We start from the raw sequence: 24058 nt of genomic DNA, 5'->3' as shown, positions 1-24058 counted from the left end.
CTTATCAAAATTTTAACTTCTCACTGTTTTGGGTTTGGTTTTGGTTTGTTGTTTTGGGTTTTTTTTGCATCTGACTTCTGAAAATTTGGAATTGTGTAGATGAGTTTGCTTCTAGTGAAGTCAAACTCTTTCTAAAGAATATATGTCTGCTTTAGCCATCTCTCTCTGACAATCTACAGTTTTCCCACGCTGAAGTTCTTAGAAAACTGAAATATGTGATCCCTTGCAGTTAGCCAAGCCACGCCTACTCTCTTATGAGCTGCAATTGTGATCTGTTTCTTTTTTCACTTAGAATTTTGTTTCGTTCTTAGTATTGATACTGGGTCTAAATGCTAATTACTGAGCAGTTTTCCAAGGATATCAAGTGTCTTGCATAATGGTAACTTGTCATGCAGTTTCCTGTAGTTAAACACTAAAATAACAAGGATGCAATACTACAACTATTATGTGGTTTCTTTTATAGAAGAAGAAACATCTACACAATACCTGTCTGTTAGCATATGGTCTCTGAGATGAAAAAGAATTGAATTAATGCAGCATAAAGCTAAATTAATGTCTTTAAAAAAATAAAAAATATATAATTTAAGTATTAGGAGAATATCTACTTTCTCTTTTTATCATATACTAGGTTACGTTATGATATTATGCAGAACACAGTTAAGAGATTATTGTTCTGTCCAGTGGATTGTATGGTGTTTTCTAAATTTTATTTATTTATTCTATTATACTTTTTATGATAAGGATTAAAATTTCCTGGTGCAAATTTTAGAGATGAAAAAATGCACAGGTTCTATTTTATCTGTGAAAAAGACAAATAAACAGAAGAAAGAGGCAAAACTCTTCATCTTTATTGATTTGTGGAGACCATAAGCTTTCCAGGAGAGGTTTGTACCAATGTGTAGCAAAGTTTAATTTAAGAGGCTTACTTTTATTATGGGTTGTTTACTGGCTTTGATGTAATATATGGACTACAGTAGGCTGCGTTGAAAGGTTTGGGAAAGCAAATGAAATGGCATAATTCTGGTGTTTTGGGACAAGATGATGGATTTAGGTAATCTCTTCAGTCTCCTTTCAGATAACTTTTTTAAATCATTCGTTTAGCACAGGATTTCAGATCTCATTTCCCATTTTATCTACTCCTGTTGAGATGGCAAAATCCATTTTCTCTTAAAACTGCTTCTACTCCTTGCTTTTTCAGCCTCTGGGCAATGTAGAAATTGGAGATCTTGCTGATCTAGAATTGGTCTAGTACTGATCTTACTGACTTAGAAGTGCCAACATGAGTTGCAGTAGTGGACCTGGAGATGACTTAGGGTGCCTCTGTCTGCTAAGTGAATTGTCAGGAACCATTTCCTTTGGAATTTAGGAGGCAAAGGAAAGATGTAGGACTAACATATGTGGAACTTCCCAGCTTGAGTCATTTTAGTGTGTATGGTGCTTCAGACTTTGGTCCTAAATACCATCTTTTAGCTGAACATAAGGCTTAGCTACAGTAGTTTACCTGCCTTGTACTGTGACTGTAAAACAGCTTGCTTTATCTTTTGATTATTTGGTGCCCTGTGGATCTCTGTATGAAGTCTTACTTTGTAGAATTTGTTTTGGATTTTTTTATTAGCTGATACATTGCATTGGATTTTTCAACACTTTGATTAAGAACTCAGCTAATGTTATGATATATCTCAACACTTTGATCAAGAACTTGGCTAATGTTATGGTATATCTTCAAGTAAGTATATGCTATTACAGGAATCCATACAATTGTATGAGTTGCCTGTTTTAAAACTTTATCATAATTTCTCTGAGCAGGCTTGCTGAATTTTCTGGTTTGCAGTTTCCAGCTCAACTTTTAAGCAAAATCAAGGTTATTGATTAGATCCAGTGTACACTATCATCATGAAATATAAAGGTTTAATGCTGTCCATGGGCTTCTTAAGAACTCCTGTGAATTTCCTTAAACTTCAAGCAACTATCAGAGAGTTACAGGTATGGACACTCGTTTCAGTTAGTTTTCTAATGAGTTGAATTTTTTTTTTTAGGTTAGGTTAATAAAATAAAATGTGTTAAATACAATCTTGCATCATTCAGTCTTAAAAAAACATGTAGATGAGCATTTGCCTCTTTGCTTTTAGTGGATTTTAGTAATTTCAGATTCAGACAGTTTCAGGGGGCTGCAGAGAAGCAGCGACACTGCAGCATTTGCTTGCTTTACTTTTCTGAGCAGCCGCCACTTGACCTCTCTGTGTAGTATCATGCAGCTTTTCTGCTTTAGTGGGCTGCATGGGCGGAATGCTTTACAGAAAGTGTGGAAGCGGAGAAGCTGTCAGAGGGCAAGGAGCATGCCCGTGTGCCTCTTTTTATCTGTTTTAGTTTTTTGGGCAGAAAAGTAGAAATGGAAAAGGTTAAGGAGCGTCATTTTCAGAAGCATGGTTCCTTGAATCTTACACTTCAGGAGTTAAATAGACAAAAAACTGAGTGAAGCAATTTGAAAATAAATACCTTTTATGGCTTTATCAGCAAATTCTGATAGTTCCAGGATAATCTTATGTTTGCCAAAAACTGCAGTGTTACTGAATTACGCTGTTGAGCAGTTATTTATCCACCCAATTTTTAAGGTTTTGACACTATTTGAGACTTTAAAATCAGTTACCTGATGAAATTTTCTAACTAACTTGACTTGCTGCTTGTGTGCATCAGAACTTCATTCCTTCATGTGTTTCCCCTCCCCTTTTGTCCACCCAGGCCTGTCTAGTTAAAAGGAAGCAAGCGCTATTTCTTATTGTTTGTGCACAGAATCGTTTGCCAAGTTTGTGAGTTTTGCAACAGTGAAAGACCACTGAAAGCTGTTGACGCATGTATGTCATCAATGAGGGTAGGATTTATACACTTCAAAATTACCAGAGTTAAGATGAATTGAGCCTTGAAATTACCTGTTTGTAATGGTGATGACGATGAAACTGGAAAAAAAGAAGTGTGAAATATTCAAATTCTAGTGACCTTCTATACTGATAGATTTAAAATGACAAAATACTGTCCTTGTCCACTTATTTTATTAAACCGGTTTCTTTATTTACATCTGAGTGGTGAGGTTTGATGAGCATGTCATTGATTATTAATTTATGATTTGTAACCCTGTTGTTTTCTAGCTTAATGTTTTGTGAACCCATTAGGTGGCTGTTCCCTAGAGCAATCAGAAACCGAAAGCATTATGATAAAAATAAAGACACTAGGACCCTTCTGTCTGGCGATTGCTTGGTGCCCAAAGTACTGAATGAGCAGCAGCTTTGCTCTGAGGTCCCTAAGTGGTTGCCTCTTGAAGGTGTCACTGGCAGTTTCTGAGGATTGAGTCTGTGCATTGCGGCATGGTGTGGTGTCTGCCCAGCTTTGCGTGGTGGTGTTGAAGTCTCCATTTTCTGTGACAGTTCTTGCCCTTGCAGCCCCTCTGATCAGTGTTGTGGTAAGTATGGCTGTCTTGCTTCAGCCATGGGGGAGCTCAGTGACTGATCTAATACTACATCTTTTCTGTATAGGTCTGGTATTGTACTCCATTTCAATTAAATTATTCAGTCATAAGTGTGTGTTCTTGTTACCATGATTAGTTAATTTGACATAAAGCCTTCTCAAACACATGGGGCTACTGCATTACTAGCAAGGTCCCATCTCTTTGCTGTGTTCTTTGCATTGCAGTGTTGCGGTGTGTCCCACATGTGTGGTGTTGCTGCTTTCATGGTGACCCTGTCCCCCTGTCTGCTGTCCTAGGCCACTCTGCAGGGTAAATCTGGGTCCTGCTGGGTAAGGCTGGGGCAAACAAAAGGCTTAGTCTGAGCCTGGCCTTCTGGACACTGGGCAGTGTGTTTTTTCTGCTGCTGGGTGAGGGCTGTGGGCATGCCGAAGTACAGTGAGGCAAAGCTATTTCAGAAAAGCTTAGGCTGAAGTTTACAAGGAAGAGAAAAGCAAAGAAGCTGTTTTAGAAGAATTCAGTATTCTTTATTTTAATGTTTTCAGTATATGTGAGCAGTAGCTCTTCGCATAAATCTTGTTTGCTTCCGTCTGACACAAATACTATTGCAAGAGCTCACCAGTCAAGATGACAGATGTTCAGTTTGGCTGTTTTGAACAGATGAGGAAATCTGCTGTTGGAATGAAGGTTTCAGGCTGTAAGAGTGGGAAGCAAATGCAACAACTGCAGAGGACGTGGAAAGAACAGCACCTTCAGAAAAGGGTGAAGCAAACAAATGATGAATGGGGCGTGCTAGGGGTGGAAAGGGTTCCTGGTACACCTTTGCCCAGGGTGTGTGTTTTCTGCTATCCCATAAATACCAGGGCTCAGGGTTTTTTCTGTTGCAGGGACAGGCTCAGTGAGTATTAGAAAACACTTGACTGGTTCCATGCTGTCCATGTATGGCTTGGCATGGTGGTGTGTGCTTGCTGCCTGGCCTGATGTCAAGCTAAACAGAGCAGACAATTGCTAAGCAGGTTTTTTTGTTTTGTTTTGTGGGATTTGGGGGTTTTTTGGTTGGTTTTTTTTTTGGCTTGTGTTGTTGGGTTTTGTTGTTTTGTGTGGGTTTTTTTGTTTTTTGTTTGGGTTGGTTTTTTTTTTTACAGTGGAGACACTAATTTGGATTTCTCAATTTAGCTGTTCCTTCCTCCCCTACATTCCCCAATCTTTTGAGTTTCATCCCAGGAGCTGTTAATTGGTTGGTGGCATCAGAATTTCTCTATGGGAAGAGAATTACAGACACAGCGTATCCAGGCAAGCACTGAGAGAGGAAGAGTGTTGCTTAGAGCACGGAGCTAGAATGAACACAAGACTGGGAAATGTGCGCAAAGAACGCTCCCATTCTACGTTTCTGTTCAGTTCAGGAGAAGAGATCTTTGCTTACATACATTATAAATAAATAAGATAGGTTTTTCCCTCCTACTGTCATCTGTGTTGTTGGGACCTGAAGATTTATGAGGTGTTTAGGTTGCATAGACAAAGTACTGGAATGGGACTTTGCATTCTGTTCCTAGATCTGTTCATAGCGTGTCTGTGACTCTTGGGGAACTTGCTTTATCTCTCTGGGCCTAATCAACCCTGATATTCACTTTTCAAAGAGCTTTAAGATTGACTAATGAAAGCCAAGATGTAGATGGCAGCTATGACCGTTTCTGTTCTGTTCTTTCCCTGTCCCCTGCGTTTGCATCACACTCCTATGGCTTGAAATCTTCATTACGAAAGCAGGTTTTCTGAGCCTGTTGTCTCTACTGGTGAGCCCTTGCAATAGTATTTGTCAGATAAGAATGAGCAAGGCTTCCATGGAGAGGTGATGTTCACATATAATGAAGGTATTGGAACAAGAAAACTGATTTTTCCCTAAAACAACCTGCTTGCAAAAAGCTTCTCTGCAAGCACCTGCCTGTATCTGCTTGACCTCACCGTTACTTTATTTGTATTTTGTTCCTTAATTCACAATTTGTGCACATTAACTGAGTTCATTTAAATAATATCACTTCTGCATTACAGTGAACTGTAACATCCATCACTTTAACTCTTCCTGCTAGTAATAAGGTACCTTGACATCCCAAAGTAAAACCAGATGGTATATGTAATCTTAGAGAGATTTACCAAGGTTTTCTCAGCACAGGATTGTAATTAACTTATTAATTTTCAGGCATATTTCTGAGGGTGTAGCAGGCTGAGACAGTGTGCATCACTGACATGCCAAGAGCAGTATTGGTAAAAGCTAGAGCCTCCTACTAGGGAGGAAAGTGACTGTTGTAAACATTCCTCATATTTTGTTTTTACATTGTGTGTTGGGTTTGGGGTTTTTTGTGATGCAGTGCTACTTAGGTGAAAGCAGTGTAGACTTTACACAGGTGCTGAGGCACTGTATATCCTAATGGTGTAGGAGCTGCAAAAGTCCAGTGCCCTTTCAGTGTGCCTGTTTTGTGAAGTGCTCTATAGTCTTGGCAGCGCCCCGCAGTCAGCTGCAGAGGCATTGGAGAGACAGGAATTTCATAGGCTAAACTGTAGTACATCAAGCCAGTTACCCTCTTCTCACAAAAGTGTCAGAAGTAATGAATGTTGTGCAGTCTTATTTCTGTTTGAGTGTTTTCAGTTGCAGCATTCTTTTTGATAGGTTTTCCAAGCAGTATCTAGTAGTCTCTAAGTCATGGAACACAACAGAAAATCTGAAATAAGACTTGCTGAAATAGGTATTTGCTGAAACGGAAACAGTAACCCTGAGTTCTGTAATGCTAGCTGAGAAATGTTCAGCTTTTGGTGGGTTTGAGACTGGAAAGGAGGTAACAATTCTCATTCCATTTGCATTCTCATTCAGGAAGCAACCCAGGCTGAAGAGTTTCTGATTGTCCAGGATTGGAAAAGATATAATCTATTTTCAAGAGTGTGGCAGTGCCCCACAACTAAACAGTAACTGCCACAGGTCTACATTGTCGGAGGATATTCAGAGAAGCTTGTAATTGTGTGTATTACTTCTGATAGAGGGAGCTCATCTAGGTGTAGTTGACAGGAAAAGCCCAGTGTGGTGTGCAGGCTTTTTAAAAAATATGTTTTGTGCTTAATGTTGTTTTTCTCCCCCCTTTCTTTTGTTCTGTTACTGGATGTAACACACAGTAATCAAGAGCTGCGGAAATTCTGAAAAAGGTGCAGAGTAGAAACCTAGTAAATGAAAAGCCTGGAGGAAGACGTGAAATAGTCAAATATTGTTTCTCCCTCTGATATGAAAATAAAATTTTAAATATTGACAATTTTAATTTTTTTGAAACAACCAAATTCAAAATCTTAGTGATTTTCCCCTCTCCTTTTATGACTACTTGCGTTGCAGCCTACTCTCACTGGATCACCTTTGTGCAGTTATCTTTTACCATACACAGACAGACTCTGCCAGCAGAATGAAAAAAAAATATATATATTTATACATACACAATTTAAAACTATAAAGGAATTATCTATTGGCTAATGTAGTAGCTAGCTGTTGTTAACTTGCTACTGGGCTAAGCATTAATGCTTATTGCTGCTCTTGAGACACTGAGTCTCTGCCCACCAGACATGCCTTGGATCTAGCTGATTCTCAGCGTTGCCAAGTTGCTGTCTTCCAGTTTGCTGCTTTTCAGGTTTTATTCTCTTCTTCTCAGTTCTTCTCAGCAGTCCTTGAGCTGATAGCTATTTCAGTCTCAACAATTACATTTATACCTGGTTTTTACCTACTTCACAGGGCTTTAGTTCATGTTCTTTCTTGCACCTAATTTTCTCAGCAAACATGAAGCTTGAAGCTCACTGGTAAGATGAATGTATCAAACGAAGTTTTGCGATGGGGGGTCCTGTAATATTGAACGCTTTCATCAGTAACTTGTGTGATAGATGGAAGGGTGTGCTTACACATTTACAGCTGACACCCAACCAAGCACTATGAACTGAAAAAATGACCTGAAAAACTCATCTGCTGTTCAGCAATGCTAGGGATAATGTGATTGTATACTATGGATTATTTCTAATTATATGGTGAAGAAAGAAAGTCTAAGCAGAAGCTGTGCAGATAAGGATCTAGGTTTTATAGCAGATCATAAAGCATGAGTCAATATATCAGGCTCATCAAAAAATGCAAATGGTTATACCTGAGTGGGTTAAGTGTTATGTTCTCCAGTCAAGTTGCTATCAATAATGTTTTCATCTAGTGATTAGTTAATTCTCTGTTAGGAAAGGATGACTTCTCCTTGGTTTCTCTCACTGTATAGTGAATAAAGGGATGGTGACACTTATCTGTTGTAAAACAGAGGGATTTCCAAGTTGAACTTGGAGAAAACACCCTTAAAGAGACTCAAAACTGCAGAGTACTGATAAAAGTGCCTTGTGACTTTTAGGCATTTATTTGTATGAGTAACATGCGCTGAAGCTATGCGTTTCAAAGCAGGTGCCTTTGTTTCCTCTAACTATTAGGGAGACAGTAGCAGGGAGATAGAGAGCATGGGAAAATCTGCAAAATGTTTAAACTCCGAGAATCTGTACTTGTCTGTTGAGGCAGTTACTGTTTTGCACATGTAAATCTCGTGTTTGTGGGGACAGTTGACCAGTTCAGCTCTGTGTATGCTTGACCACCTTCAGCTGTTACTTTAACAAGAACATCTACTGGCTTCTGCCATGGGTCAGGCCTCTGTGGGTATAGGACTCTGCAGACACTTAATTAAAAGTAAAGCTAAAGAGACTGTGGTAATCTAAAAAAAGCTCAGAGAGTATGTAGTGAAAAGAGCTCTGGGAGTGGAAGAAAACGTGACATTGAAACAACTGGATATGGTAAGCTAAGTGGAAGTTGCAGCATAGTATTGGGTATGCAGTTTGCACATGGAATATTTCAGTATTTCAGTCTTCCATTACAATATTACACTAGTGACTATTCCATTTGTTTCCAGACCCATACAGCTCTAAGTGTGGAACTCTTCTTCCCTGTGCTTGCAATCAGTTCTTAAGAAATTTGCTCAGCCTATGTGGCTCCACCTCACAAGTTTATCTCCTGGATTACCTGAAGGAAAACTGTTTGTTCTTTAATTGCAGCCATGATTCTTGTTGCAATAGCATGTTGGGAGACAAAAGCATTTTGAATAAGCTCCAGTGAATAAACTTTCCTAGTAGGCTGGAAGGGTAAAATGAGGTCAAAAGGGAAGACGATGAGATACATGTTAATTCTGGATATGACAAGAACTCTTTCAGAAGTGAACGCTTCGGAGTGGAATAAAGTAGCTTCAGATGGTACAACCACAGCTGTTGCTTCCCTAGTCAGACCTCTGTTGTAAAGCAGAAATGATCTGCTCTGTCAGTGAGGCTCTCGTGTTCCTGGTCATGTCTCTCCTGAATGTACAGCTCCTGAAATTGTCATGGGTGCATAGATTCTTTCCCCAGGAGCTGACTTCATGACTGAATGATTGTTTCTTGATTGAACTAAAGACTGACTATGGAAATATGTAATGAAGTAGTAATTCTGTTTTCAAGTTTCTCTTTCTGTTTGGGTTTTTAGGAAGAAGCTGGCAGTGCTAAATGTGCCCCCTTCATATGAAAATGTGGGTGTAGGAGATGTCCAGCTATTGTGCAAGTAAAACTTCCATGGACTGAACTACAGGGCCAAAGTATGCAGTCTTAGCTATGCTTACAGAAATGGAAACCTGATTGGACCTGAGAAGTTACTTGAAAGCTGTGAGTGATTTCAGACAAGGTGTTTCTTTTTAAATTCTTCCAGATGTGGCAATGAACACTGTGTTGAATACAGTTATTGTGTATATCTGGGTATGTAGAACACATCTGAACACTTTTATGAAGCTGTTGATAGTATATCCCTTTGCATTATAAATCTCGTATCAAGATTGCTTGTGATGCCTGACCAGCAGCAATTCAACATGAATGGAAAAAAAACCAGCATGTTTCTTAGGTGCAGTGCTGCTTGCAAACCAGGAAGGGATTATCAGTCTTTAATCAAAGAGGAGAAGGAATATTCAAGGAAAAGCAGCTGTGACAAGATAGTATATGGCTTTCTGCTCAGTGCAGTAAACAAAACCTGAGGGTTTTTTCTGTGTCTCTTTGTGTGGATGACTTTGCCAGGGAGAGAGGTTAAGAGACAGCCTAGGACCAGCTCCTCCTTTCTGGCAGGGCAACATGGTTATTGCAAATATATACTGTCCTGACTGATTCTTGAGCACTGGAACAAACCTCTGGAGTCCAACCCTGGCCAATTCCTGCATGAGGAAGAAAACTTTTTCTCCAGAGAAGTCTTCTTAACAGGGGTTGAGATAGGTACCTTGAATGCTACTGAAGAACTCAGATGAGGGCATAAAATGTGAAACCATCTTTCAAAATGTGCCTGATGTCCTTTCTGCCAGCTCATAAGCAACACCGATGCATTATGCAAGTGGAGTTGCAAGGATGGGTTGAGTTTTGTTTAGACAGTGAATCTTGAGAGAGAATGACAGCCTGCAGGGACATCTCTGCTCTGAGGAGGAGCAACGGCCTCAGAGAAAGTGCAGGACAATACAGCAAGGGGTGTGGTGGAGGGCAGCAATTAAGATCAATAATTGCCCTTTCAGGCCCTTTCTGCAGGGCTCCATATATTTTTGTCTGAGCAGTCGTCACACGTGGAGCTTTTCATCTTTTGCAGGCATTTAGATTCACGCTGCCTGATGGAGTTAGAGAAGCCAACAGACAGTATCTTTTGGGGAGCACTGTGCAGCCCCATCCCTATATGGTCTGTGCTGTTCTTCATAAGGTAACTTGGTACCAACATCCTGAACAGCCTATTCCACTAATTTCACTCAAGAAATCTTCTAAGAACCGCTCCCGTTTGAAGCTTCCTGTGTTGAGGAGGAGATCTTTTGAATGTGCTCCTTCAGATGCTATGAATCAAAAATAAAGCAAATAATTACAGACTCTGGGATTAATTACAGACTCTGGGATTAATTCTGGCTAAGCAGGAGTCCTACTATTGAGAGAAGGCAGAAACTCTGACGCATAAAGCCTCGTAGTGGACAAGAACTCAGTTCCATCAGAGGCCTCCTTGGCTGCTGAAGGAGGCCTCCCACTCTAGACCTGAAAAGTAGCCAGCAGAGCTGTCAGTCCGTGCTTCCAAACAAGCAACGCAGCTCTTTTATCTAGGAGTATGGTGATCCCTGAAGGGCGTTGGCCTGTGTTCCTGTACTTTGTGGGAGGAGAGAGTCTACTGCTTTTAGCAGAACTTGGGCAGAACAAAAGCAAAGGCCATTGTGTTTGCAGGGAGTTCAGTGTGATTACCTTGCTGGGACTCCTGCTGCTATTGGAGTTATGGACACAAAGTAAATTGCTGCCCATTGGATTGATGAACACACACCTGTGTTGTTCTGAAGACCTGTATCTCTGGCAATGCTATCCTCCTCCCACCACCAGGATTTTTCCACCTGTAAAATGAGAATAAGGAAGAGCACTAGTTCTCCTGGAAATGTTACAGACCCCCTGAGACAGCACACTGCAACCTCCCCTCAGGATTTCCAGTGTTCTCCTGGAGCATCTGAAACTTCCTCCTTATGTGTGCCAGTCCCTGAGTAGCCACTGTTGGAAAATGTTGCTCTAAACATATGCAGGTGAGGTGGAGTGTGTTGTGCTGCCCGGCAGCAAGCTGCTGCAAGCTGTGTTAAAAGGCAGGCTCCTGGGATCTAACAATGCCCAGGCTAAAAGTCTCTTTCTTGACCTGTCTGTCCTTTAGGTTGTGGTCTCTAGTAATTATGTGATGTAGAGGTATGTTAGAAAAATCTACCCTGAGTTCAGAAGTGGGGCCGCAGCTAAGGAAATAAAATGCCAGGGGCTTCTGGGGTTAAACGAGAGGGAGAATCTTTGATCTATTAGCATTTGCTAGGGTGTGGGAATAAGCTGCTGTGGGGAAACCAGCTTCATGTGCCACTTTTGTTTGCCATTATAGGCAGGTAAAGAGTTTGCCACGTGAAATGTCTCTGCTAGTTAGGGGGAACTGAAGAAAATTTAGGAATTAATATGCATCTCTGAATTATTACAGCTTGACAACAAACTTTGTAAAATCCTGTAATTTCCTTAGCTCGCTTATTGCACTGGAGTTTAGTCTTAGACCAGTCATGGTAGGGGCCTGGAGGAAAAGAGAAAATGGTGCTTGAGGCACACGGATCTGTGGTCTGGCCACACTGGGTCTGAAGTAGCCTTTCTCAGTCCGCTTCCCTGAGTATCCTCTGTGGTGTAGGGAGCTGTGAGAGGTGTTTGGCTGGTTTCTTCCAGGTGCGCTGTACTTGCAGGCCAGCCATGGGTGTGCTCTGGAGTGTAAACCTGAGGAGCTCAGAAAAGCATGGATCAGGGGTGCAGCCAGGTCTTTGGTGAGTGGAAGAAGATTTTGATTCCACAAGAATCTTCAGAACCTTTCCAGAGAAAGTAGTGTCTTCTGAGATGTGATGAACTTGATGTTTCTTTGCATATGAGATCTGTTGGTTGTTTTTTTTGTCAATGGTACTAGCCACACTCGTTTCTGTATTGTGCCATTTGCAGTTCATCTGTTTTGTTTACTGCAAAAACTCAGCTTACAACACTTCCTTGCTCTTGGCTCCCAAATCTGCATTTGCAACCACTCTTGTACAAGGCTACAGACTGCTTCCTTTTGCTTCTGCCCCAAGAATGCTACCTGGTGAGTGCTTCTGTCCTTGTCTGTGTACACAGTACCCAGATGATAGCTGCAGCTTTGTATCTGAGCTCTTGGCTTGTGTGCAGTCAGTGCTTTGAGTGACGTGTGCCATCAAACTGATTGCTCAAAGGGATGTTTCTGAATGAGGTGCCCATCTTCTAGCCTCTACTGGATCTTAAGGTGATGGTGGCTATTAGCATATTGCAGCATAGTGATGTATTAAATACACTTGAGAATCGGAACACTCCTCATTTTCTGGGATCAGAAAGTGTGGTAGGAAAGAAGGGAGGAGAAAAATTCTGAAAGCTTAAACGTGACAGGGAAGAGTTGAGAAGAACAATATAGAGTCATTTCAACAGACAGATTCATAGCAGTTTTCTCAGCCATAGAGTAGTTTGGAGGTGTGAAGTGATGATAAGCCTGATTCTTATTTCCCTCATTTTGTTTCTTCTGGGTGCGCAGTTCCTGAAATTGCAATGGAAAAGTCGTGGATTTCCTCCTGGACCAACCCCATTTCCCATCATTGGAAGCCTGTGGCGGATAAATTTTAGAGCTGATCATGGGAACCTGAAAAAGGTATGCATTTGCAGATGTGAACTAAAGAGCTACTGAGGCAAAACCTGTAAAAACTAGTGATGGCTGTTGATAGGCTAATCTGGTAGTTGGGAGAACTTAATCCTGAGGGAAAGTGGATCATGGAAGTTAAATTAAATCTCTAAGCAATTTAAATAAAATCTGCAGAGAGTCTAATTAACGTGAAAGCTAAATGTGTGCAAGTTAAACAGAACAAAAGACAGTAATTTTGTCTCAAAAAAGACTTCAGTTTTTAAGGGAGGCTTCTTGCCTTGAAAGAAAAAAGTGTTTCTCAGATTTCCCACCACAGGCACATACAGGAGATCTTCTAAAACAAGGTGTCTTGAATTCTGAAGATGTGAAAAGCACGCCAGTATGTTGTCTGCTATCATGGGATGGAAAGCCAAAACCTTTGGACTGGACTTCAGAAAAACAACGGAAAGCTCCATTGTTTTTCTGAAGTCCAGTCTGGGAATTGTTCCTTCCAGATGAGCTAAGGATGAAAATGATGGTGAAAGGAAGGAACTGATGAGAAGAATTCGGTCCATGCTAAGCATGTTAATACGGGTTCTTTCAGTGCTCAACATACTCCACTGAGCCAAAACTTCATGAAAGAATCCAATGTGTTGGTATATTTTTTCGAGTCACAACCTTTCCTTAGGTGCAACGCGCATGTCAGGGGGCACCTGGCTGCAGCTCTAGAATGTTGGCTTCAAGAAAAGGGAACTTAAAAGACCTTGATGTTAAAATTTTCTGGTGGGTACAGGTTCATGACGATGGGAGGACAGAGCTGTACTGTTTCTTTGTCCTTGCTGAATACCCACAGCGTTCCCTGAGAGCAGACCCCATCACTAGCCAAGCAGAGGTGGGATCCATGCTCAGATGCCTCAGTTGACAGTACTTCTGTATAAGGGGGGAAGAGGTCCTGCCATTGAAACTCGAAATCTGCAGTACTAGAAGGAGAGTTACACCTGGAATATGTAATTGTTGGCTGAGGAAATGAAATATGGAGTTGAAAAATGTAATCAAGAATGGATAGGTGAAGTTTCATATGAAATCTAGCATGGATCTGTAAATACTTGATCGGGGCATTTACCGAATTGTTAATATTGCAAAGGCAACCCAAATTAAGTTTTAAAAAGGGGAAGAGTATCTATTCTTTTCTCATTCACATTGCTGTGAATAGTTGGTTCCCAGAGAGAGCCCAGAACCTTACAGTGGTCGGTAGTCTTGCTGCAAAAGAAAATCACCATCCCTCTTCACTTTCTGAACCCCTGAGTAGTGTCATGCTAGAAGAGAGCAGCCCATTATATGTGCGTTTTGGTTGATGTTTCTCCCATGGATATTTTTTTGGTCATTGATCTAACCTACAGCTGGCAAAACTCTATGGCAACATCTGTACCCTGTGGCTGGGTCACAAACCTATGGTGGTGCTGTATGGATTCCAGGCTGTGAAACATGGTCTCACCACTAACTCAGAGGATGTTTCCGGGCGTTTACAGACGTATGTCTTCAACAAAATGGCAAATGGAAAGGGTAAGATGCTCATATCTGTGGAAGGACTTCATCCTTGACTCTGTTTCCTCTCATGTTTTCTGTAGTGACAAGTGCTTAGTTCCAGATTCACCTGTTTTATCTACTTAAGGTGAATGATATAATTCTGCAACTTTACTCTAAGTTGTCCCCAAAGTCACACTGTCACACGTGTATTTCAGAATCTCATCAGAGCAGCAATATTTGTACCTAGCTAGGTCTTGCTTGTCCATTTGTAGTGTTTGTCTAAGTGTATGTCCTGATGTGAAATAAGAGCTTGCAGCCTCCTCTGCAAGCTGAGGCTAGAATAATTCTTTTTGCTCCGAGCTGTTTATTTACAGCAAAGGCTGCTGTAAGGAAAGCATATACAGAGCTGTTGAACAAGGTCTAGCCTTTTGGGAAGTCCAAAGACACAGGAAGGTCACTGGAGATTTAAATGTATTAGTCAGACTGTAGATGCAACATACATCCTTCTTCAGAGCTGCTTATTGTGCTATCATTTACATCAGATACTGCTGGATTATGGTGGATGGAGAATAAAAAGGGTACTGTGTTTAAAACAGAAATGACTGAACTTGTTTCCACCAGCCTTTTATTCATAGGATACAGAGCAGATGCCTTTTGCCACGGTCAGGCTTTGTTGCATGTGGACTACAGCCTGGAAAGCTTTAATTTATAACACTAGCTAATGTAAGCAGAGAAAAACATCTTTAAGGAATAGAGATAATTAAGTCTGGGGCCATTTCAGTCCATTTTGGAAGGGTCTTTATGGCCACCTTTTATCTGGGTGATATGGAGTAAAGTAGCTGGCCTGTGAAAAGCTGCCCTAGCACTAGCCATTTGTAGCAGAGACAGCTTTCATAAACAGCTGCAGCACAGCTGCAAGCTGGCAACTCTCTGCAATGAAAATAACTGCCTGTTGGGCTGGCTTGTTTTCTGCTAGCCCAGGCTCCCAGGACAACAGAAGGAATAGGGGAGAGTTATTCCAGGCTGTGGTCAAGCAGCTGTCTCAGAGAGCAAACTGGCTTTCCCAGGGGAGGCGTGGGCTAGACTGGTGGAGGGAGGAGGTTCCCCACCATGTGGATTAAATGGTTTATGCTGGGCTGTCTGCTAGAACGTAGAGTCATAGCACTGGGGCATGGGATTCCTTCCTGTCCCACAGTGAGACCTCTGGTTCTAGGAAGCTGTTTGTAGATTTGCTAAAACCTGCTTTTCCTACTCTGGTGCTTGCTATGTGCTGCTTGCCCTGGCCTCGTTGTCTTTCCAGGAGGGACCTGGACCAGGATGAGAGCAGGACACCTGGTGTAAACAGCCTTGTAAAAGCAGGATCCCCTGAAAGCCAGAGGCTGTGTAGCACAGACAACACGTACTGAGAACCATTTATTAACTCTCACCATTAAAGAGTTCTCCTTTTTGAATCACTACCAACAGCGAAATGCGATGATCTCTAGGAGGTTTGTGTAAGGTTATAAGAAGCACAAGCCTAGGAAATGCCTAGACCTCCCCAATGAGCTCCACAGAAATCTGTTGGCTATGAGTAGCTTGGTGAGAGATGCCATCGTATTTTCAGGTGGTAGAAACCTGAATTTATTGTTTGTTGAAGAAAGCTGTCTTTGCTGCACTCATGCAGAATTGACATGTGTCAACATCTGCAACAACACAATGTCCGTATAGGGATGTTTGCAAACATAGCTTACAAGTAAGTATTAATTGTATTAGAAGATTGTACAAGATAATAAATGAGGTCTTGTAAGAGATTGCATGAGCTGGGCTATTACCCTTTCTGTGTGAATGAGGATTTAGATTCATTTCTGCTCAAAGCATGTGCAAATAGAAGGCAACACCAACCCACAGCGTCTTTGAAACTTGTAGCAGGCTGCTAGAAAGAATAGGACTAGTTTTGGAAGGGCAAGTGTGTGAGTCCTGAGATTTGAGTGGACTTTTTGCAAGGGTGGGAATATATTAACCAAGGTGGTTTCTTTGTCTCTAACAAAATACAATTAAAAGAACACTGCCCTGATGTTGCGCTTTTTTTTTTTGAGTGGCAGCATGATGAGAAGAACTCTCTGTGTGTATGCCATTTGCTATTATATGAACACTAATGTGACATAAAATTGATTCTTGATGGCTGAAGGTATCCTGGTGTCAAATGGTCTCATTTGGAAACATCAGAGACATTTTGGAATTGGAGCTCTCCGAAAACTGGGAATGGGGAATAAAGGAATGGAGCGCGGGATACAAACCGAGGCCCATTGTCTGGTCGAGTTCTTCAGGGACAAAGATGGTATGTCATTGACAAGGTACTTGGGAACTGCATTTGGGCTTTTGACATAGTACATAGTCTGCATGATTGTAAGGGTAGAGACTAACTGTTCTTGCTCCAGAAAAGAATGGCTTTGGAGCACAGCTTAGATTTAGAGTGCAATCAAAACTGCTTGTACAGTCGAACCTCAGCAATGTGTATTTTGGTATCAACACCAAGATCAAGATTAAAAAAAAAGGCAACCCCCCACCCCTGCCCAAGGCTGGGAGTTAAAGACTTAAGGCCTTCCTGTCCTCATTTTTGAATGAGGTTTTTCTTTTGTTATGTTTGCCAGTGAATTTGGGGTATTTCAGTGTAACAGTCTAAATAGCATAGAGGACATCTATTATAAAATGTCATTGTGGTCTTCCTTCCAAAATAGCAAAGGAGATAAAGAAAGTACTTTGGAGATGAGTGCTTGTCTCTGTCTGCAGGGAGAGCCGTTGACCCTTCCTTCCCTGTTGTTCACGCTGTCTCTAATGTGATCTGTGCTGTGGTTTTTGGACATCGTTTCTCCCAAGAGGACGAAACCTTCCGCCAGCTGATTGAAGCGTACAATTGTATAGTGGCTTTTGGGAACAGCTACCTCTACTATGTGAGAAAATGACTTATTTACTATGCAAATTATTTCATTGAGCACATCATTTATTGCACTATTACACAATATAGTTATATTGTAATATATATTGTTATAGTTATTGCATAATTCAATACATATTAAGCGCTGAAAAAAATTCTGACTATGAATATGAACTGGACCTGCAGTGCTTTGAGTTTGACATAATTTGATTATTATATTAATACTATATTAGTAATCTTTATTATAGTTCCTCATCAAAGGCAATGTGCTTGGGATGCTGAACTTTTCTGTAATGTGAGCACCAGCGTTGTTAAGGTGAAAAGGTGATACTCTTTGTATCAGAATAAAAGAGAATTTTTTTTCTATGTGCTAAGGTAATAAATATCAATGTTTATTAATATTAAATTTATTAATATCAATACATGTTCAATCTATCTGTGAAAGTGGATTCTTTTGTTCATGAAGTAACAGGGCAAACAGAAGTAGAGTTATGCAGTTGGGATAGGAAAAAATCCAGGGTAGAGACTGTCTTGTCTTTAATTTGTGGTTTTAATGCGTGTTCATGTACCCAACACTTTTCCCTGATGCTACAGTATTTTTTCCTAGAGAAACTAATTCAGCAGTTTATCACCAAAAAAAGTCCACGCTGTTTCTCTATAATATCCTTGTTCATGTCATGTAACTTACCGCAACTGTGTTGAATGCTTGCTTCGCAGATGTGTGAAACTTTCCCATGGGCTGCAGAGCACCTCCCAGGCCCTATAAAGAAAGCATTGTTTTCCTGTGATTTCGTTCGTTCTTTCATAAGACAGGAAATCAAAAGACACAGGGAAAGAGGCACAATAGATGAACCAGAAGATTTCATTGACTTTTACCTGGAACAGATAGAGAAAGTGAGTAATTTATGCTGTATGTGACACAGGTCCTATCAAAATGGATTCCCTGCACCTTTCCTCTGTTGGCTGTACACAGCAACGTTATTACAGAGCTCTACAGATACAGGTTAAAGACTCTGCTGTCATTCAAATATGAACTTTGAATAGTTAGTTTAATAACTTGTTTTAGAAGTATAAGTTAATTGTGTTGGTTTGTTGTTATACTGTGGAATTCTGAGTGCAGGCTGGTCAGTGGGTGGGAGGGAGGACTTCGAAAAGGTGCAAATATTTGGATGGCTGTCTGACTCTGATTTGTTTTGTGTCCTATTAATATTTGCATTTATTATCTTTGTGTTTTGTACTGAGTTTTTGTGTGCTTAGTAGTATGGTATGATTATAACAACAATCGTAAAATGATGGCAGTCTCTGCTCTGAAAAAAGCATAAATCTTTTAAAAAGATAATGTATGATACATGCAATAGACAGCCGAAATCAGCAAATGTGCAGAGAGTGGCAAGGGTGGGATAAAACTACTTTGAAATGTTTTCTTCTGATGTGGAAGCTAGCAGCAAGACAAGAAGTCCCTCTAGAACACAGTATAATAGGACCTTAGACACCTGACACTTTCAACAGCTCCTGTAATTTAACAGTAGCAATATACTTATTTGAGGGAAATGTTTCCATAAATCTTTGTTTTACTCAAGCACTTAGATTTTCTCTGTCCTCTAGAAATATTGTATGTTTAGGTATAGTGATTGCTGTCTGTCTCAGTGCTAACTGTTACACACATATACCCCATTTTACCTTTCTCACTGACACCTGCAGACTAAAAATACCCCTAATTCTACATTTGATGAAGACAATATGGTGCAGTCTGTTTTTGACCTTTTCCTGGGTGGCTCAGAGACTACCGCCACCACTCTGCGTTGGGCTCTGCTCTATATGGTGGCTTATCCTGAAATCCAAGGTGAGTTGTAGACACAAACATGGGCATGTTTTGGGTAGAACAATTCTGTTACACTTTTTTTGGTTTTTTTTTTTTTGCTTAAGATCAAGGTTTTTTGAAGATCAAGTTTTGTTTTTTTTTTTCTTTTTCACGATCACATTTTTGAGCTTCGCTTTTAAGAAGCCAGTGAAGTAGAAGATTTTCAGACAGGGATTTTTAAATGATTTCAGGGATATTCAGCTTCTGATACTGTATTTTGTCTTGTTGATTTTTGTCAGACTGTTTCAGGACTGTAAGTACTGAATGGGAGATACAGTCCAGCTGAAAACGCTCGAGGTGAAATATGAGCTTGGGTTAGGGAAAAGTGACATACCTCTGGTATCCAGAATAATAAGAATATATTATTTGCACTCATTAACTGAGACACAAGTTGTATTTCTGTATAATAAGTATATTTATTGTAAAGTACAGAATGCTAAACAAAGAAGGAAGACGCTAATGGGAAGACAAAAAGATGACTGGAAAATACTAGACAAAGGCATAGTTGCACGCTAGTTTCAAAATTTTTGAATTATTTGATACAGAGCTTTCAGAGTGATGAATTGGTAAGCCAAATACAGGTACTCGACTCTTGGGTTTAGAGCTAGAAATCTTTCTTTTCATGCTTGTGGTGACAGAATGCTGGAAGAACGGAGCTCTGTGCACACGTATACTTTTCAAATTCTAATGAAATAAAGAGCAAACAAAACCTCTTAGATTACTAGCCTAATTTTTAAGCACGAAATTTGACGCTGAACCTCTGAGACTATAAGCTATGCTACTTACGGAAGCCTAGATAACAGCCAAAAAAGATTAACAGTTCGTGATGGTTTGGTAATATTATCCTGTTCCACTTCTCAGCATTACATGTGTGCATCGGCTTGATATGATGGCTGCCTTGCAATATGCTCGTTAGCGTGCTGTGAGTCTCTATTTAGCTAGAGTAAAAATAATAGCTTGAGTAACTGAATTGATCTCTTAAGAAGTTCTTGGTTTATTTACAGTTCACTCCCCTTGCTTTATCTATGAAGCTCAATAAATCTGTTGGGCTTGTGGAAAGATGACCTGAACATAGAACCTATAAGCAAGGAAATACCAGAGTGTAGTAAAATCTTAACTAGACAGTTGTATAAATGCAATTAAATTTATTACATTTTAAGATATGGTAAGTATAAATTCTTTACATATGGTATTTTTTCTATCACTACTATAATCCAAAAAGGAAATGAAAGCTCTGTTTCATGCAAAACAGCATTCTTATATATATTGGAATATTATATTTTTTTTTGTAGAAAAAGTCCAGAAAGAGCTAGATGCAGTTCTGAGTCCCTCCCATCTAGTCTGCTATGAGGATCGGAAGAAACTGCCTTACACTAATGCTGTGATTCATGAGATCATGCGCTTTGGTAGCATTGTTTTAATCACAATTCCCAGAGAAGCAGTGAGGGATACAACTGTTTTGGGGTATCGGCTTCCAAAGGTACAATATCCTTTCTATTCCAACGTGATCTTTGGCCGTGAATTACATTCCTTGCAGTCATGTTTACCACTAACCCCTTTTCCCTCCAGTTCAGGACAGATGGGTGTTGGTGGCAGTGCTGGCAGATAGTGTTTTTCCCCTCCCATGCCCTCTGGCTTGTGCCTTTGTCTCATAGACAGTGAGTGAAAATACTTGCCAAAAGCACAGTTTCACACCAATTAAACTAGTGTTCTGTAAGAGTGCTGCAGAGTCTTACGTTCCAAGAGCCTGTGATTTTGAAATAATTTATAAGCATTTGAGCTCTTATCCTTTCAAAAGACTTCAGAGAAGACTTATCAGAAATGTATGATGGTGTCGGCAGGGAAGGTGTAGCAGATTGTTAGCACCAGGGTATTGTCTCCCATGTGAACAAATGTGAGATGGAACATTTTCTTCATTGGTGATGTCTGAGACTACACCAAGAGTCTACTCAACTTCACTCACTTAGGACTGCTTTTTCTTATTATTACTTCTCTGGCATCATATTTGTAATATAATGAAGGTGTTTCCCCGCACCTTCTGAACTGCCACGTAACCTCAAATAAAAAGCCAGCTTCATTGACTTGTTCAGCCTTTCCAAACTGAACCTCAATGCCAAACCTCCCCAAAGGCACACATGGAGGCATTTTCTTGCACACCCTGCTCCATGGTGCTTGTCATGCACACCTTTCCCACCTCCACCTTAAGAAAGATCATTTGAAATGTAGTTTAATTTCCAGGGTGCTTTGTCCTTTGTTTGTCAAAACCTGAGAAAGCTTGTCAAAAGTGGGAAAACCATTTTGCTAGATTTAGGATAAGGTGCTGAAGAACTGCAGACCAGTCATTCTGTTGCATTGGCTAACAGAATGGAAAAAAAGGAGACATGGAGAAATACAGCAGGGAAATTCCTGAACCCGAAATACTGAAGTTTCTTTTCTTATTTATTTGAAGAAAAATCCCCTTGGAACAGTTTGAGATTATTTATTTTTTTCCCCTAATAAAATGATCTCATTTCTGCTGCCTCTCCACATGAGCAGCAGTGTGCTGGATCATAGCTGGAATCTGTCTGTGTCCTTTCTTCTTGATGTGTGAGAGACAGAACTGAGCCAACAGCATCTTCCTTCCAGGGCACTATGATTATGGCAAACATAGACTCAGCCCTCTTTGACCCTGAATACTGGGAGACCCCTCACCAGTTCAACCCTGGTCATTTCTTGGACAAAGATGGAAATTTTGTGCTCCGAGAGGCCTTCTTAGCCTTCTCAGCAGGTGGGTACACTGATAACTTTGAACCCGTTTGTGTGGGTGAGATTGTGAGTGTGAAGCTGCATTATTTTCATTGCAGAGACAGCCAAAGGGAGCGTAATCTCAATCTATAGGAGCACGTGGTTTTCGCAGCCCAGAAAAATGTTTGATTACAAAATAAATTGTTTGGTAATTGTGTAAACCTTTGATTTTTAGATTTTTGTAAAAATGCAGAGAAGGTAAAAGGAGTTAGGCCCTAGAATTGCCAATAATTTTGGGATTTGGGTCTTTACACTGTTGTCCTCTATCATCCTCTGCATATGCCAGATTATGCTATTATAGTGGCTGTTCTGTGGCAGGCTGTTATGATGGAGCTGTTTTATTTTGTGTAAATAATTCAATATTCATAAGTGCAGAAATTTGAAGCTGGATCAAATACATCCCTGACAGTTAGGTCTTTCTCTTTCCTGGGGAGCTTCTGGAGTCTTCTTTCACCCAGTGTGTGCGTTTATAGAAGCTTAAACAAAGAAAAGCTCTTAGGATGGAATAGCCTGCTTGTCAGAGCCCTCAGCTGAGATGTGGAAGTGTTAGGCTTGGGTTTCTGGCCTAAACTATGCAGAAGAGAAATCTGAACATTGATTTCTCACATCCAAGTTGAATGGTCTAACCACTACACTTCAGGGTCTGTCACTGTCTGTCTCTGACTGGAAATCATATCCTGGAGAATGTTGATAGATTGGGAAAACTTTTTTCTTTAATAACTTGTTTTCACTGAAAAAATTATGTAGGAAAATTTCTAGTTAGATGTAGAATGTCCTCTGTATTCTGATTTTTCACTGCTATTAGTGAATAAAAGTCAGCCTGTACTAAGTGGAAGCTGTGAGAGAACCTAAAGATGCTTTCTTGTCATTCTCATTTGGAGTCAAGAGACTGAAACTCAGTTTGTAGAATCAGGGAGTCCTGTAGATTAGGAAGTAAAGTATGAAACTACCAAGAAGCATCTCTGGTATCTTTTTCTATAATCAGGGCAGATCCTGCAAAGAAGGATGGAAAACATCTCAATTGTTCGCTCACCTCAATCTGAGAGGAGAATGTCAAATTCAGCGAAGCCTTTTGTTCCTTGATGAGGTTGAGCGATGCTCTTTTGAAAAGCTGGGAAGTGGGTGCTGGTTACAAACCTCTGTGGGGACTGACTTCTCTTTCCCTTCTCCCTCTGCAGGCCACCGTATATGTCTGGGAGAGGTGCTGGCAAAGATGGAGCTTTTCATCATCTTCTGCAGCCTGTTGCAGACATTCAAGTTCACTCTACCTGAAGGAGTTAAGGAAGTCAACACAGAAGTTGTCTTTGGGAGCACAATGAAACCCCATCCATACAAGCTCTGTGCAGTTCTTCGCTAGGTTGCAGGGTATTACAGATCTGAGAAAGAGGCATTGCCACATGTTTGCCGGTGTGCTGATCCTTTGTGCAGCTTTTATGTTTTTCATTTCTAGCTCAAATTCAGTGTGAATCTATCCTTGTTGTGTTATATGTCTAAGAAGCTGGCCCTGAAAAATACTACAGTTTTCCTGTGTCTGGAAAATCTCTGTACTTTTTTTTTCCTGCTGTATTACAAATGAAATAAACATAGAAAATTATTATGGTGTCTGGTCTTACTAGAAACTCAACAGGAATCTTACTGGAGGGAGAAGGAACATTAAAGCCAGGTGTTGGGGGGGCCTTCCCCTCATTCCCATGCATTCTTAAATCTAGAGTGGGGTATATAAATGCTCATCCTGGGGGCGGTGGTGGCTCTGGACATTGCCAGATTCCCTAGGAATGGTTGCACAGGGCAACAGTTGCGGAGGGATGCCTCAACCAGGTGTGACCCAGCTGGTTTGTCTATTTAGCTGAGAACCATGCGGAGATGATAGCTTGAGGCTGGAATGAATAGAGCTATAAGCAACCCTTCATTTAAGTGTGAGGCTAGTGACTCCGGCTGAAAGTGAAGGTAAACCCTCTCGTATTCCCTGGTGAAGAATTGCAGAGAGGAGCCCCACTGCTGGTGAAACAAAGTGGGTGTAAATGGTAATGGACCAATGGGCTGGCCTGAAAATGTGGTTGGTTTGTTGGTTGTTTTTTTTCCTTTGTGTTTGGTTTTTTTTGCATATATTGTTGTGATGCATTTGAGAGGTATTTCTATGAGACAGGGAGTCCTCTCGCACAGTGGAGTGTGTAGTGATAATGGTGTACAGTAGTCTAGGTCAGCCATGTCTCTTTGTCGATGCCTGAAAGCACGGTTCAGGGGGCTGCTTGTGGTCTTGTGAAGCAGAGC

The 24058-nt window shown here is 40.6% G+C and overlaps 1 protein-coding gene across 1 annotated transcript; it reads left to right on the top strand.

The window, feature by feature from the left end:
* The first annotated feature begins 12566 nt into the window (after positions 1-12566).
* LOC128911145 (cytochrome P450 2J6-like) lies at positions 12567-23144 on the top strand. Its single transcript, XM_054205493.1, has 9 exons — positions 12567-12731; positions 14102-14264; positions 16396-16545; positions 16998-17158; positions 17860-18036; positions 18844-18985; positions 20296-20483; positions 21629-21770; positions 22966-23144. The coding sequence occupies exons 1-9, from the start codon at positions 12567-12569 to the stop codon at positions 23142-23144; spliced, it is 1467 nt and encodes a 488-aa protein (XP_054061468.1).
* Positions 23145-24058: the final 914 nt, after the last annotated feature.

The sequence above is a fragment of the Rissa tridactyla genome, chromosome 6 (assembly GCF_028500815.1).
Source record: "Rissa tridactyla isolate bRisTri1 chromosome 6, bRisTri1.patW.cur.20221130, whole genome shotgun sequence".
Classification (NCBI taxonomy): Eukaryota; Metazoa; Chordata; class Aves; order Charadriiformes; family Laridae; genus Rissa; species Rissa tridactyla.
This window is presented reverse-complemented; position numbering and strand designations above follow the sequence as displayed.

What these genes read in the sequence shown, in the direction of transcription:
- LOC128911145 (XM_054205493.1), top strand. Translation starts at nt 12,567, where the DNA reads ATGATAAGCCTGATTCTTATTTCCCTCATTTTGTTTCTTCTGGGTGCG. An exon ending in CAAAATGGCAAATGGAAAGG is followed by an intron (nt 14,265 to 16,395) that starts GTAAGATGCTCA and finishes TGATGGCTGAAG; the next exon opens with GTATCCTGGTGTCAAATGGT. An exon ending in GGCTTATCCTGAAATCCAAG is followed by an intron (nt 18,986 to 20,295) that starts GTGAGTTGTAGA and finishes TTTTTTTTGTAG; the next exon opens with AAAAAGTCCAGAAAGAGCTA.